The sequence below is a fragment of the Pipistrellus kuhlii genome, unplaced genomic scaffold (genome assembly GCF_014108245.1).
Source record: "Pipistrellus kuhlii isolate mPipKuh1 unplaced genomic scaffold, mPipKuh1.p scaffold_m20_p_38, whole genome shotgun sequence".
NCBI classification, from domain to species: domain Eukaryota; kingdom Metazoa; phylum Chordata; class Mammalia; order Chiroptera; family Vespertilionidae; genus Pipistrellus; species Pipistrellus kuhlii.
In genome coordinates this window covers 1,681,356-1,695,834 of record NW_023425538.1, presented here as the reverse complement: position 1 = coordinate 1,695,834, position 14,479 = coordinate 1,681,356, and the positions used below count along the sequence as shown (strand labels likewise).

The 14,479-nt window shown below is 54.8% G+C and overlaps 2 protein-coding genes across 4 annotated transcripts in view; both read left to right on the top strand.

The window, feature by feature from the left end:
- Positions 1–2,769, top strand: part of SPTBN4 (spectrin beta, non-erythrocytic 4) — a 78,515-nt gene extending 75,746 nt beyond the window's left edge. The window contains exons 34-36 of the mRNA XM_036407984.2: positions 171–344; positions 496–538; positions 1,705–2,769. Of these exons, the coding sequence (XP_036263877.1) occupies positions 171–344; positions 496–538; positions 1,705–1,863 (376 nt within the window). The 3' untranslated portion in view covers positions 1,864–2,769. The remainder of the gene's footprint in view (positions 1–170; positions 345–495; positions 539–1,704) is intronic.
- A 336-nt stretch (positions 2,770–3,105) lies between these two features.
- SHKBP1 (SH3KBP1 binding protein 1) lies at positions 3,106–13,938 on the top strand. Of its 3 annotated transcripts, none has more exons than XM_036407988.2 (18): positions 3,106–3,260; positions 3,464–3,517; positions 3,623–3,668; positions 3,775–3,848; positions 4,115–4,173; positions 4,397–4,477; positions 5,662–5,823; positions 5,905–5,995; positions 6,085–6,275; positions 6,789–6,904; positions 7,699–7,786; positions 7,887–8,003; positions 10,182–10,352; positions 11,320–11,475; positions 11,805–11,901; positions 12,828–13,006; positions 13,293–13,404; positions 13,522–13,938. In XM_036407988.2, the coding sequence occupies exons 1-18, from the start codon at positions 3,175–3,177 to the stop codon at positions 13,751–13,753; spliced, it is 2,112 nt and encodes a 703-aa protein (XP_036263881.1). In that variant the 5' UTR covers positions 3,106–3,174; the 3' UTR covers positions 13,754–13,938. The 3 variants fall into 3 exon arrangements, with proteins under 3 accessions (XP_036263881.1, XP_036263880.1, XP_045426816.1); XM_036407987.2 differs by having other exon boundaries at positions 13,290–13,404; XM_045570860.1 differs by lacking the exon at positions 11,320–11,475 and having other exon boundaries at positions 13,290–13,404.
- The last annotated feature ends 541 nt before the right edge of the window (positions 13,939–14,479 follow it).

The following is a 14,479-nucleotide window of genomic DNA, read 5'->3' as shown; positions in this document are numbered from 1 at the left end:
AAAGACTGGGTACTGAGAGACTTAGACCCTGACCTCAGCTCAGGAACACCCAAGGCATAGGGCCCAAGTAGAGGAAAGGCCCCAAGGGAGTCAGCACATGAAAGCAATTGATGAAGAGTGCCCAGGCAAAGTGCTGAAACTCTGCCTGGAGCACTGTCTCATTACCCCAGGTCGTGGGTGAGTCTGTACTGCGTGCTCAGCAAGGGGGAGCTGGGCTTCTACAAGGACGCCAAAGGCCCAGCGTCTGGGGGCACGCACGGTGGGGAGCCACTGCTCAGCCTGCACAAGGCCATCAGCGAGGTGGCTAGTGACTACAAGAAAAAGAAGCACGTCTTCAAGCTCCAGTGAGCCACCCATCTTCTCCTCATGGGCAAGAGGGAGGGATTCAAGTCCCAGCTGACCCCTCCCAGCAATCCCCTGCTCCCCTGGAAAATGTTTAGAAGGATGGGTGTGCCCCTGCCCCACATCCCCATAGTCCTGTGTCTCTTCCTGCAGGACCCAGGATGGCAGTGAGTTTTTGCTCCAGGCTAAAGATGAGGTGAGATCTGGTTCTTTCTCTCCCTGACTTGGATCTCAGGTACCACCTGTCTGGCTGGTTCCCATTCCAGAGCGATGGGACTGTGAGAGGAAAGCACAAACCAGAGTTACCTGGGCTGTATGTAATGGGAAAGCTCCTGGTCACAGAAAGCCCAGAAGTTTCTAACCTAGCGGGGGCAGGGGGCGGGGGGGGGGGGGAGGGTAGAAGCACGGAGTGAGAGGAGAAATGGAGGATCAGGAGGACTGTCTGGAGTTCTCAGGACCAAGTCCAATCCCTTGCCTCACCTATGAGGTGAGATTGGAAAGGTAAGAGGAGGAAGTTAGCTAAAAAAAAAAAAAAAAAAAAAAAGAAGAGGGGAGGAAGATGATACAGGTATAGGGAACAGCAAGTACAAAGAACTAGAGGTGCAGAATTGCAAAGCTTTAACTGTTCTTGAGGACAGTTCAAGGAAGAAGGTTCCCAGGGGCTGGATCCTGTGGGCCAGAGGAGATGGGGTTTGTCCTAAGGGCACTGGAAGCCTTGGCAGAGTTTTGAGCAAGGGAGGGTTACTGTGGTGCATAAGAAAGATCCCTTTGGCTACCCTGTGCAGGGGAGATCAGACAGGGTTACAGGGCAAGAGTGAAGGTGTGGAACCCAGGAGGTGCCAGGGCAGGGACTCAAGTGGGGAGAGCACAGGCTGGACCTGGGCAGGCCTCTGGGAAGGGGGGAGGGGGAGAAGGTGGGTGAGAAAGACAGGAATGTGAATAGACCTTGGCACTAGGGCGAGGGGAAAGGTCAGGGGAGAGGAGGAGGCATGGAGGTGGGTTTGAAGAGATGTTGAACATAACACCTTTTATTTCATCTTCACAAGAGGCTACGGAATAGGCCTTTATTCTCTCCATGACTCCTTTACTTATCTTTAAAATGGAGATAAAGTCATCCAGACATTCTAATTAAACACATTCTGCATTTTTTCTTTAAAATAAACATATAAGTGGAGATAAAAAAGTTTTTTTTTTATCATAGGGTTATTGTGAGAATTAATAAATTGATCATGCACAATACTTGCAGGGCCTGTAAGTGCTCTCTCTGTAGGTGTCTACTAATATTAATTGTCATTCTGTAAGTGTCTGCTGATAGTACTCAGGCTCCTGTGTTCCAAATGCGGACTCTGTGTCCTCTTTCAGGAGGAGATGAACGGCTGGCTGGAGGCAGTAGCCGCCTCAGTGGCGGAACACACCGAGATCGCCCGCTGGGGGCAGACACTACCTACCACGTCGTCCACAGACGAGGGCAACCCCAAGAGGGAGACGGGGGACCGCAGGGCCAGCGGGCGCCGGAAGTGACTGCCCACTCCCCCGGCCTGACACAACTCCCGCCCCTCCTCTCCGCACTGTGGGCACAAAGACACCCTCTTCCGCAGGGGCTGGAGCCCCTCGTTTCACCAACACTGCGGATGCGCCATGACGGGCACTGGAAAGGAGGGGACTTCTCCTGCACCCCCAAAAATGGTGGGGAGATGGATGCCCCTATAGCCATATCTCGGCCCCTTCCCGCTCGCCACCCCCACCCCAGGTGCTGGGGCTCCATTATTTTTATGCAATAACTGAGCTTGGGGGAGCGGGTAAGGGGCCCGTTGAGCCAAGCCCCTGCCCGGATACCCAGAACCTGCCCCAAGAAGCTGGAGTGGTAGGGGCGATAGGTCCTGCCCCCTTCTCCGCCCTAGGTGTGGGTACGGGGGCGCTGGTGAGGTCCCCTGGACCATCCAGGGTGCTAGGGGGTGGGGGGGGGAACGCCCCCTCCCCGCCTTTACCTCACTTCCAATGCTGCCTTGATCTTTGTCTGGGAAGGCGGAGTGAAGGGGCCCCAGACCCCGTACTCCGCCGACTCGGAGCCATGCGGTAAATTCCTGACTTAGTTTATTTTTGCAAAACGTCGACTTCCTCCTTCCCCCAACCCCCCTCCCCCCGCCCCGCATCCGCGAAGGCTTTTAATGGGAGGGGTGTCAAAGCTCAAAACTGTCTTCCTCTCTCCTCCCGCTCCAGCTGTAAATGCCACTGCGCGAGGGAAGGGCGAGGGGAGCCCTCTCCCTGCATGCTTCAGGCTGGAGCTCCTCCCGGGGAGTGAGGGGGCCGGGCTTGGGCCGCCCCCCACTCCCACGACCGCCTGGAGGAGCCCCTGGGGCCCGGGAGTGTGGGGCGGGGTGGCAGACGCATACTGTATGTACCTATAAATAAACCTTTTGGCTTTGACGGTCCTGGCTGGTTTGTTCGCGTTTCACGGGCTGACGCCTGGGGAAAGACTGTAGCTGCACAGAACGTGTAAATGTGTCCCCCTTGTGTGGACTCATTTTGGGGTCTAAAGTTTAGAAAGACGTGCCCCGGACAGAGCACCTCCTAGATGCCATTCCAAAAATGAGAGGTGGAGGAATGTGTCGCTAACCCTCTCAACTAAACTTCCCCAAAGGAGCTGCAAGTTCCCCATCCAGGATAGGAAAGGAGCTCCTTTAAGGAGGCGGAGAATTTAACTGCGACGGATGAGTGCTTTGTCCAATCGCCAACGTCTCCTGGAGTTTCTAGCCCAATGAGCACGCGGTGGGGGCGGGGGCGGAGGTACACCCGGAAGTAGGTGCTCGGGCGGCCGGCTCGCCCGGGGCCATGGCAGCCGCGGCGCCTGCAGCGGAGGGGTTCCCGGGCCGGGGCCCTCCGGGGGAGGTGATTCACCTGAACGTGGGAGGCAAGAGGTGAATGTGGGCGATTCCGGAGGCCTCACCCTCGGGGGCGGGGAGCGGGGCTGGAGAACTCGCCTCCCCCGGGAAATCCTGTCCGCAAGGATTGCTCCGCCCCCTTCGGGAGGCGCGGGAGCCGGGACTGGCGCCCTGGGGTGGGGGGCAGTGAACCTCATTCTCCCTACATCATCTCGCACCCGCTCACTTTTCCCGCACAGGTTTAGTACCTCTCGACAGACTCTCACCTGGATCCCAGACTCCTTCTTCTCCAGGTAATTGGAGAGCGAGTTAGGGGCGGGGGTGTGGGGCGTGAGGAGGAGGTGTGGGCATGCACACACCCCGGCCAGTGACACCTGCTCTGTGTCCCCTCCCCGCAGTCTCCTGAGCGGACGCATCTCCACTTTGAAAGATGAGACCGGAGCCGTGAGTAGGGCGAGATCTGAAATGGGGCATCGGGTAGGAGGAGGGAAAGGATCTCCACTCAGCCCCACTCTTTGCACCATCCACGTTCTGCACCCCTTCCCCGCAGATCTTCATCGACAGGGACCCCACCGTTTTCGCCCCCATCCTCAACTTTCTGCGCACCAAAGAGCTGGACCCCAGGTTGGCATGGAGGGCAAAGGGTAGTCCCCCACCGTCCCCACATCAAGAAATCTTCCCTTCAGAATGTTCGCTTAAGCTCCTCGATCATACGTAAATTATGTGTCTTTAAAATCGCCCCCCCTCCCCCCGAACACACACACATTTTTCACCTGTCAAGTTTTGTCACCTCTTGGAATTCTCTGTGCAGTTTTGAAAACTTTCTCCTTAGCATTCTCTGCCCACTCTCACTACCCAGACGCTAACTCCTAGTCATTTCTACCACCCAGGGGTGTCCACGGTTCCAGTCTCCTCCACGAAGCCCAGTTCTATGGGCTCACTCCTCTGGGTAAGCAGGGGGACCCATTAGCACCCTAATTGCACAAAAATACAGTTCTCTGGCGAGCCCCCTCACCCCTCTCTCCTGAAAGAAGGGTGGGTTAGAGCTGACACACTGGATTTGGTCCTGGGTTTCAGGGGAGTGGTGGTATTCTTTGGAGAAAGAGATGGGGAAGGAGGGAGGAATTGGCCTCAGTATCCCAAAGTCTCATCCTCCAGTTCTTCTGCCTCAGTTCGTCGCCTGCAGCTTCGGGAAGAGTTGGATCGATCTTCTTGTGGAAATGTTCTCTTCAATGGTTACCTGCCTCCACCAGGTGGGCACTACTAAGTAACTAAGGGATGGGGTGTCTAAAATAAAGACTACATTTCCCATAAGGCTGCAGCCCTTGGGTGCCCATGCTATGAGCCCTGAGACACAATGAGAGTTGTAGTTCTATATCAGATGCTTGGCACGATGCTGAGAAATGAAGTAGGAAGCAGCATTTCCAGTGAAGCCATAGGACCTCTTGAGGCTCTATGGCATCTGCCAGAGTGCAATGGGAGTTGTAGTCCAGGTGTGATTTTTTTTTTTTTTTTTTTTTTTTTTTTTTTTTTTGTGGGAAGGCTTAGGAAGAACTGGGTTCTTTGCATGCAGGGGAGAACTATTAAAGGGGATTTATTAACTAACCTCCGTAAGCCTTGGTATAATCAGCCCACTGGCCATGGAAAACATAGTTATTGGAAACTAGTCCATTATAAGCTTTGCTGATTGATAGAAGGAAACAAGTGGGGAAATTCAATTTACAGCTTTATTTCCCTAACCTCAGTCAATACCTACTACCTTAATGAAGTTTGCCAAATATGAAAACCTATACTATTGTTTTCTTAACTTCACTTTACCCTATTTTGTAAGAATTTATTTTGAATTGAAGCCTTATATCACAGCCTTTATGCCTAAGTAAATATGAAAGTTATTAAACTCTGGTTAGATGCTGCTGTCTACCAAGGGAACAGGCTTCTGTTTTTTAAAAGGGAAGATTAGCAGATCAGTATTGGAGAAAGTCATTATTATGGCATCACCAAACTGATTCTTCCTTTGTGATGGGATGAAAGAAACTGAAAAGGGAGTAACTTGCTATGTGGTTCAGTTTCACTTGATGATTTAGGTCCCCGTTACCACCTAAATCACATGTATCAAACACAAGGCCCACGGGCCAAATCCGTCCTGCCAGGCCTTGCAATGTGGCCCGCACCTCGCTGTCATCACTGCACTCCGCTGCGTTTCCATCACAATGACAGTTTATGACTGTTCTGTAAACCATTCGGCCCGCAATTTAGACTGGATTTTAGATTTTGGCCCCTTCTCTGATTGAGTTTGACACCCCTAACCTAAATCCTTTTCGTCAGAAGACTGTTCCGCACATGGGGAAGTCAGTGCCAGCCTTACCCTGAGGGCTTGCTGTGTGGCCTTTATCACAGTTACTGCGTTATTGTCACTCTGCCCCTTCTCCTGCCGTAGTGTGTCCACTGAAGCGGCGGAACCGGCACAGCCTGGTGGGGCCCCAGCAGGCAGGGGGCCGGCCGGCGCCTGTTCGAAGGAGCAACACCATGCCCCCCAACCTGGGCAACGCGGGGCTGCTGGGCCGGATGCTAGATGAGAAAGCCCCTCCCTCCCCATCCGGTATGCTTCTGTCTCCCGGGAGGCTGGGACCGCCAGTGGGGCCCTTGTGACCCTACGCTGATCCCCGCTCTCCCCGCTAAGGGCTGCCGGAGGAGCCAGGGATGGTGCGCCTCGTGCGTGGACACCACAACTGGATCGCTGTGGCCTATACTCAGTTTCTTGTCTGCTACAGGTGCTCGGGGAGGGTGGCGGCAGGAGGCCTTGATCCTGTTGACGGGGAGGGCTTGGGGTGAGAGTTAATGATGCCCCCCATTCCTACAGGCTGAAGGAAGCCTCGGGCTGGCAGCTGGTGTTTTCCAGTCCCCGCCTGGACTGGCCCATCGAGCGACTGGCACTCACAGCCAGGGTCCTTGGTGGGGCTTTGGGTGAGCATGACAAGATGGTGGCAGCGGCCACGGGCAGCGAGATCCTTCTCTGGGCGCTGCAGGCAGAAGGCGGTGGATCTGAGATAGGTATGGCACCAGGAGCCTCTGCCCTGCGGAATTCTCTTCCAACCTGTGGTCTGTGAGACGTTTCCGCCCCATTAGCACTGTGGCCTGTTACAGAAGCCCCACTATACAATTCTGATGCCCATAAGACTGCTTTAGATTATTAGGAGGCTCCCATCCTTTAGGATTCTGTATTCTGCTAGAATTCCTGGACCTGGTAGAAAAACCCGCCCACTACAATTCTGTCTTCTGTCAGAATCCACTGCCCTGACAGATTACTTCGCTTTGTTGGAATTCTTCATGCCAGTGGAATCCCAAGCTGTGAGACTCTGTGTTCCCATTAGAAATCTCCAACTTGTTATTCTGTTCCCTACTAAGTCTCGATCCTCAGGAGAACCCCTGTAATTCCTTCTGGAACCCTCCATCCTGTAAGGATTCTATGGGCAGCTCACTCCTCTGGCCCTCGGAACTCTTCCCGCCATGCCCCTTCTCACCTGGGAAGCAGGGCCCCGGCTGAGCGCTGCCTTCTCTCCACAGGAGTCTTCCATCTGGGGGTTCCTGTGGAGGCCTTGTTCTTTGTGGGGAACCAGCTCATCGCTACAAGCCACACGGGGCGCATCGGGGTGTGGAATGCCGTCACCAAGCACTGGCAGGTCAGGGTGCTAGCTGCTCCTTTCCCGGGTATCAGCCTGTCCAGACGAGGGAGGGTTCCTTTGTGCCCACCCCACCTGGGGAGAGCCAGCGAGCCCAGCAGGGGCCAGAGCCTGGGGGGTGTTAAAGGCCTAAGGAGCATCAGTGAGGCCTTCCTGGAGAGGGGCTGCCAAGCCCACAGGAAAGGGGTGAGTTTGGCAAGGAGAGCGGGTTCTCCAGGCGCTGGATGGGAAGCAGGTGAGAGGAGATGCTGTCCGTGCGCAGAGGTTCCCCCTGCGTGTGAAACCCGGAGAGACGTGCAAACATCTGTCATTCTCTGCACCTCCCCAGCTGAGTCCAAAATGTGAAAAAAAATAGCCCTGCAGTATTGCTTTCTTGTGCCAAATGTGAGTGTTTGAGAGAGACAGACAAGCAGGGAAAGGAGGGAGGAAGAGACACAGCCAAGGAAAGAGAGGATGTGCGAAGGAGGTGACAGAGAGAAGGGTGGGCAGAGAGGAACCAAAACGGAATGCCTGCGGTAGATGAAGGGACCCGAGAGACAGACGGAGATGAATAGAGAAATGTCAGAGATATGGCTCTGAGGAGAGGCCAAGAGACAGGAGCGCTGACCAGGGGACATTTAGAGACGGAGAGACACACATGGAAATAGGCCTGGAGCAGGCAGGGCTGCAGAGAAATGGGCCTGGAACCTGTCAGTGGGTTCTAGAGCGGGAAGGGGAGGGCATGCCAGGAGTGGCCACCACAGAGGCAAAGGCAGGAGGGATCCGGAGCTACAGCCTGCCCTGCCTGCCTCCAGGTCCAGGAGGTGCAGCCTATCACCAGCTACGACGCGGCAGGCTCCTTCCTCCTCCTGGGCTGCAGCAACGGCTCCATCTACTACGTGGGTGAGTGAGCAGCAGCTTCCCGCAGCCTCCCCTGGAAAGTGGGCGAGGGGGGAGGCTGAGCGTCTTGGACAAACCCGCTCCGCCCTCCCTGCCCCTGCAGATGTGCAGAAGTTCCCCCTGCGCATGAAGGACAACGACCTCCTTGTCAGCGAGCTCTACCGGGACCCAGGAGAAGATGGGGTGACAGCCCTCAGCGTCTACCTCACCCCCAAGACCAGTAAGCTATTTCCTGACTCCGCCCCTGCCATCAGCAGCCACCCCGGTCTGCAGCTGTCTCCCCGCTGCTTGTGTCGTGTGACCCCCTGAGACTTACTGGAAGAGGAGACAGATTGGCCTGACAGTCAATCAGCAAATGCTCCCTGAGCACCATTTGTGTGTAAGCGCTGTTCTAGACAGTGGCACTGCAGGCCTCTCCGCCAGAGGCAAAATTGGCCACTAGGCGTCCATCTGTGGCTTCTTTCCCATCTCTGCCATTAGGCCGTGATGGTAGCATGCCTGTTAAACAGAGGAGGCACGTTTTACAGCGGACGAAGCTGAATTCTCTCACTTGGGACAGTTTTTTTGTTGTTTGTTTTCCTTAACCTCAGCTATTGAGAAATAGCTTGATTTTTATTTGTTGTTATTGAGATATCATTCTTATACCATAAAATTTACCACTTTAGAGTATACAGTTGGTGATTTTTATTTATTTTTTTAACTTATTATTTTTAAAAAATATATTTTATTGATTTTTCACAGAGAGGAAGAGAGAGGGATAGAGTTAGAAACATCGGTGAGAGAGAATCATCGATTAGCTGCCTCTTGCACACCCGCTACAGGGAATGTGCCTGACCAAGGTACATGCCCTTGACTGGAATCGAACCTGGGACCTTTCAGTCTGCAGGCTGACGCTATCCACTGAGCCAAACCGGTTTTGGCCAGTTGGTGATTTTTAGTAGATTCACAAAACATCACTCGTATCTAATTCCAGAATATGATTTTTATTAAACTCCCCCCCCCCCCCCAAAGCAACCTTGAACTCGTTAGCAGTCGTACTCCTGAGAGCCCCTGAAAACCTAACCTACTTTCTATCTCTGGATTCGCCTTTTTCTGGATATTTCATGCCAAGGGAATCACACAATAGGCAACCTTTTGTGTCTGGCTTTTTTCACTTAGCATAATGATTAATTATTTCATGGTTAGTGCTTTCTGGACTTTCGGCCTCCTTTGCCTGCCCCCAGGTTGTGAGGATTTCCCCGAGTGTGTTCTGGAAGCTCTGTGGTCTCAGCTGCCACACATGGGTCTCTGTTTCACCTTAAAGGAACCTGTCTGTGTGGTGGGAGGTAATGGTCACAGTACACTTTTTTTAGCAGGAACAGATTAATATTAATTTCACAGCATATATTCTTGTATATCCCCTTTCTTTCTTAAAAGATTTACCTGTAGTTGGTATATAATACTATGTTAGTTATAACAGTTTCAGGTGTACAATATAGCTATTCGACATTTTTATACCTTACAGTATCTGTCTCCGTGTAAACTTACCAAATATTATTGATGATATTCCCCTTCACCTTTTCCATCATCCCCCATAAGGAAGGCCTCTTTCTTCATTCATCTATCCCTCTTCTCCCCATTCTCTCCCCATCATATGCCACTATTCTGTAATGATTAACATTTATCTTTTCATGTGTCCATGTCCTTACAAAATGGGCGTCATGAAGAGGATTTGTGTAAATGGTACCTATCTCTCTCAATTGTCCTCTTATTTTGCTTACCTTGCCCCAAGTTTAATAGTTATGCATCCATGTGGTGATGCATAACCCTAATACACTGCTTTTAATTGCTGCATAAGATATTTCAACCGCCCTAGCCAGTTTGGCTCAGTGGATAGAGCGTTGGCCTATGGACTCAAGGTTCCCGGGTTTGATTCTGGTCAAGGGCATGTACCTTGGTTGTGGGCACATCCCCAGAAGAGGATGCGCAGGAGGCAGCTGAAACAATGTTTCTCTCTCATCGATCTTTCTAACTCTCTATCCCTCTCCCTTCCTCTCTGTAAAAAAGCAATAAAACATGTTTTTAAAAAAGATGTTACAACCATGTTTTCCCTATCCACAGTCCTTCAGACAGTCCATGGAAATAACTTTTCCCATCTGGAAAGTTGGCGAGGTTGGGGTGTCCCTCAGACACATGGGCTTGCACTTTCTTAGCTCTCCCTCTCTTCGTCTTAACTCCTGTCTCTGGCTCTCTTTCTCTGATCTGATACTTTGTGTCCCAGTTCCTCCCTCTCCCTCCACATCTTCTTACCACCTATCATCTCTCCTTCCTCCTCGCTTCCTGACTGTCTCATTCTTCATCTGCCTGTCTCTCTCATCCTCTCTGTGACCTGTTCCTCCTCCCTCCTGTGCCTCGTCAGGTGACAGTGGGAACTGGATTGAGATCGCCTACGGCACCAGCTCAGGGGGCGTGCGGGTCATCGTGCAGCACCCAGAGACCGTGGGCTCCGGGCCCCAGCTCTTCCAGACCTTCACAGTGCATCGCAGCCCCGTCACCAAGATCATGTTGTCAGAGAAGCATCTCATCTCAGGTGGGCTGTGGGCTGCCAGGCGCCATTTCCCGCAGGAGGGGCGGCCTGGGTGGGAGCATGAAGCCGGGCCGATGCGGGTTTCCACGGGGAGAGGCATTGTGCAGGGAGAGAACTCTACAGGGGAGAGAAGCTTGACCTGGGACAGTAATCATGGAAGTCAGAGGATACTATACAAAGGGGCCAGTCTAAGGGGCCAGTCTAATTCAACAAATGGTTATTGAGCACCTACTATGTGCCAGGCACACAGTGATGAACAAGACACGTCCCTGTCCTCATGGAGCTGGCTTTCTAGTAGGGGTGGCAGACAAATGAATACAAATGCAAATCAATACCAGTCAGTGATGAGGGTCATGAAGAAAAGCAAAGCTGTGTGAGTGGCTGGAGAGTGTCAGGGTCACAGGCCATGCGTGGCTCCAGGAAGACCTTTTTGAGGAAGGAAATGAGGGAGTGAACAGTGCAGGTCTGTGGGGACAAGCATTCCAGGCAGAGGAAACAAACAAGGCGGAGGCTCTGTGGTGGGAGAGTGTAAGAAAAGCAGGGAGCCCTCTGCGCCCAGTGGGTAAGGGAGAGAGGGTTGATAGGACCCTGTGAGCCTGACCCAGATGGCGCCACAGGAGGTTTCAGAGAGGAGGGCTGTGACCTTAGCGTGTGCACAGGCTCCCTCTGGCTGCATGTGGGGCAGGCTGTGGGGACAGGACTGGAGCAGAGAATGGGAGCACGGGGACAGGGGGAGGGGGGCTGCTTCCATCGTCTTGGTAGGAGATGAGATGGACAGGAGCAGCTGCAGGCAGCAGACAGGGTGAGGCGAGATGAGGCTCTGAATGATTTTGGAGGAGGAGCCAGCAGGATTTGGGGCCATTTGGAATTCTGGGAAGAATTCTGAGTCCTTTGAGAGTTGGTTCTCCTGGGGCTGGGGAAGGTTGGGCAACAGCCGCCCAGCCTGACCTGCTGCCCCCCTGCCCCTCAGTCTGTGCTGACAACAACCACGTGCGGACGTGGTCTGTGACTCGCTTCCGCGGCATGATTTCCACCCAGCCGGGCTCCACCCCGCTCGCCTCCTTCAAGATCCTGGCCCTGGAGTCGGCCGATGGGCATGGCGGCTGCAGTGCTGGCAATGACATCGGTGCTTCCCAGCCCCTGGCCTCCCACCCCACAGCCCTCATTGGCCTCCACTGACCCCTTATCTGACCCTGTTGCCCTCCCTTTACTCCCAGCTCCTCCTGTTTAACTCTGTTACCCCCACTGATTCCTGGTGACTGCCACCTGACCTGGGACCACCCCCATCCCTGATGTGCCTCAACCCTGTTGACCGTTGCTGATTCCCAGCCCTCTCTGACCCTACCCAACGTCAGCATCCTAGGGATGGGGATTTAGTCCTGGGATGGGGCAGAGCCTTGAGGTCTGGAGGTCTCACAGAGCCAGCAGGCCTGATTCTCACCCCTGTCTGGCCAGGCCCCTACGGCGAGCGGGATGACCAGCAAGTGTTCATTCAGAAGGTGGTGCCCAGCGCCAGCCAGCTTTTCGTGCGTCTTTCATCCACTGGTCAGCGGTGAGGGCCATCCGTCAAGTGGAAAGGGTGGTTAAAGGGGAGGACAGGGGGCCAACTGGGTCATGGAGGCCAAGAAGGGCCCTTTAGGAGATAGGGCAGGGGGGGAGCACGGGCCTGGTCCGTGTTTGGGGACTGGAAGTACCAAAGTATCACAGGTGTGACACATTCGGGTGGGAGTGAAGGTGGAGAAGCTGTGCCTGTGGTGGACCTCAGATAGACTGCCCAGTGTGGTCAGGGCGGGACAGGGGCCTGGGCAGAGGGGGGGGGGGCAGGGAGCTGTAAAGGAGCTGTTGGCTCCCCCCCGGGAAGGAGGCCCTGGAGGGTTTTCTTGAAGAGGACACTGAGCAGAGACCTTGAAGCTTAGGAATGAGTGTGCCAGGCTGGAAGGTCAGCTTGTGCAAAGGGTAGGGATGGCCAAGCAGGGTAGCCAGTGAGATGCCCATGGTCTCCAGGGGCCGGAGCACAGAACAAGGTGAGCAGTGGGGCTGCAGAGGGGCAGGGAGGCGCTGAGGCTGTCCTGCCTGCACGTACTGGGAGCCACGGCAGCTGTGAGGTAGGAGGCCAAGAGCCCAGCAAGGGGGCAGGACAGGTGCCTGGCTGGAGAGGGCTGGGCTTGACCAGGGCAACGCCTTGAGCAGGGAGGAGGGGCCATGGGAGAGATCAGGCAACGGGACCGCCATGGCAACAATGAGGTGAGGGAGGCACTTAGGATAACTCAGGCCTTCCCTGAGGTGGGAAGAGGGGGAAGTCCCGAGTCCCCCTTGGGACACCTGTCGAATGTGCAGGCAGGCCCCCCGGGCCTGGAACCCCAGAGAGCAGGTTGGGGGTGGAGGGACAGGAACAGAAGCCATAGCAGTGGGGATTGCCCAGGCAGGGCCAGCCAGTCCCCGGCGGGGCCAGGGTGACTCCTCCTCCCTCCCTCTCAGGGTGTGCTCCGTGCGCTCCGTGGACGGCTCGCCCACCACTGCCTTCACCGTGCTCGAGTGTGAGGGATCCCGAAGGCTTGGCTCTCGGCCCCGGCGCTACCTGCTCACTGGCCAGGCCAACGGGAGCCTGGCCATGTGGGACCTGACCACGGCCATGGATGGGCTAGGCCAGGCCCCTGGTACTGCCCACCCCACCTCCATCCTGTCCCAAGCCGCACAAACGCACCCTGAATGCTTCTCCTTCATCATCATCTCCCTCCCCACACCCTCGCCCTCTGGCCCCTTTCGCTGCCCCTCCCCTACCCCCTCCTTGCCTTGGCTTTTCAATCCTTCTGTCTCTGACCTCTGTCCCTTGACCTCTGCATCTTTTCTGCAATCCCAACCTCAATCCTTGCATGTGACCTTTGCCCCTTGCCCTGTAATCCTTGTCTTGTCCCCTGACCCCGCTTCTTTGCCCCCCAGCAGGCGGTCTGACAGAGGAAGAGCTGATGGAACAGCTGGAGCAGTGTGACCTGGCCCCGCTGGCTTCCTCCCGGGGCTCTCTCCCCAGCCCCTCCCCCCGCACGTCCCTCACCAGGTACGCATGCCTCCGCTTCCCTTTCTGTGCAGTGGGGGAGAGGACGGACGGTGTGGCCTTGGAGGGGGTTGGCTCAGTGCCTCAGGATGGCCTGCACTGACTCTCAGCACCCCTCAGTCTTCACTCAGCCTCCAGCTACACCTCCCTGTGTGCCCGCCGTGGGAGCCCCAGCCCCCCACAGGCTGAGGCCCGGCGCCGTGGGGGAGGCAGCTTTGTGGAACGCTGCCAGGAGCTGGTGCGAAGTGGGCCAGAGACCCGACGGCCACCAACACCAGCCCCCCGGCCCTCCACGGGTCTCGGGGCTCCCCTTGCACCCCCCAAGATGAAGCTCAACGAAACTTCCTTCTGAACGCAGCTGCCATGGTGCCTTCGAATGCTCAGGTCCTAGAGACTCGGGTGCCTGCCCGCTTCCTGTCAGAGCCCTGGGTTCAGGGCCAGGGTCTCCTCGGAATGGTCACTGTTACTAGCCCTCCCCTATCTCCCTTTTTCTGGGGCCAAAGTTACCCTCTCCTAATAAAGTTCTCACTGCCAACACCTTGCTTACCTTCTTAGAGGATTGGGGACCCCCAGGGAAAGGGTGGGAGAGATATGGGGCCCAACCAGGCTGTAGACTCAGAGACATTTGTCTCTACTGGTTTAAGCAAAGAAAAGAAATGTACAGGTTTACACATCTGCTTCAGGCATGGCTGGATCCAGGGGTTCTCAGTCAGGTTTTTCCCTCTTGTGCCAAACTAACTCCAGGAAGTTCCTTAGCAACTTGATTTTCTCCAGCAGCCACAAAAATCACAAGACTGATTCTCATTGGCTTGAGCTGAGTCAGATGGCCATCCCTGAGCCAATCACTATGGCCAGTGGATGGAGGTCTTCCCTTGTTCCAGGGGTCATGTGACCTCACTAGCCAAGAGGTGACTTCAGGCCCATGTTGACAAGTAGAAGAGGAGTTTCTGAAAGTTGAATCGGTTTTGTTACCACAATTGGGGATGAATGGCTACAGGCTGGCAGAAGCACAGATGTTGCCACATCCATAAACATTTGTACCCAAAATCTCACCAATGCAAGCATCCGACCCACATCC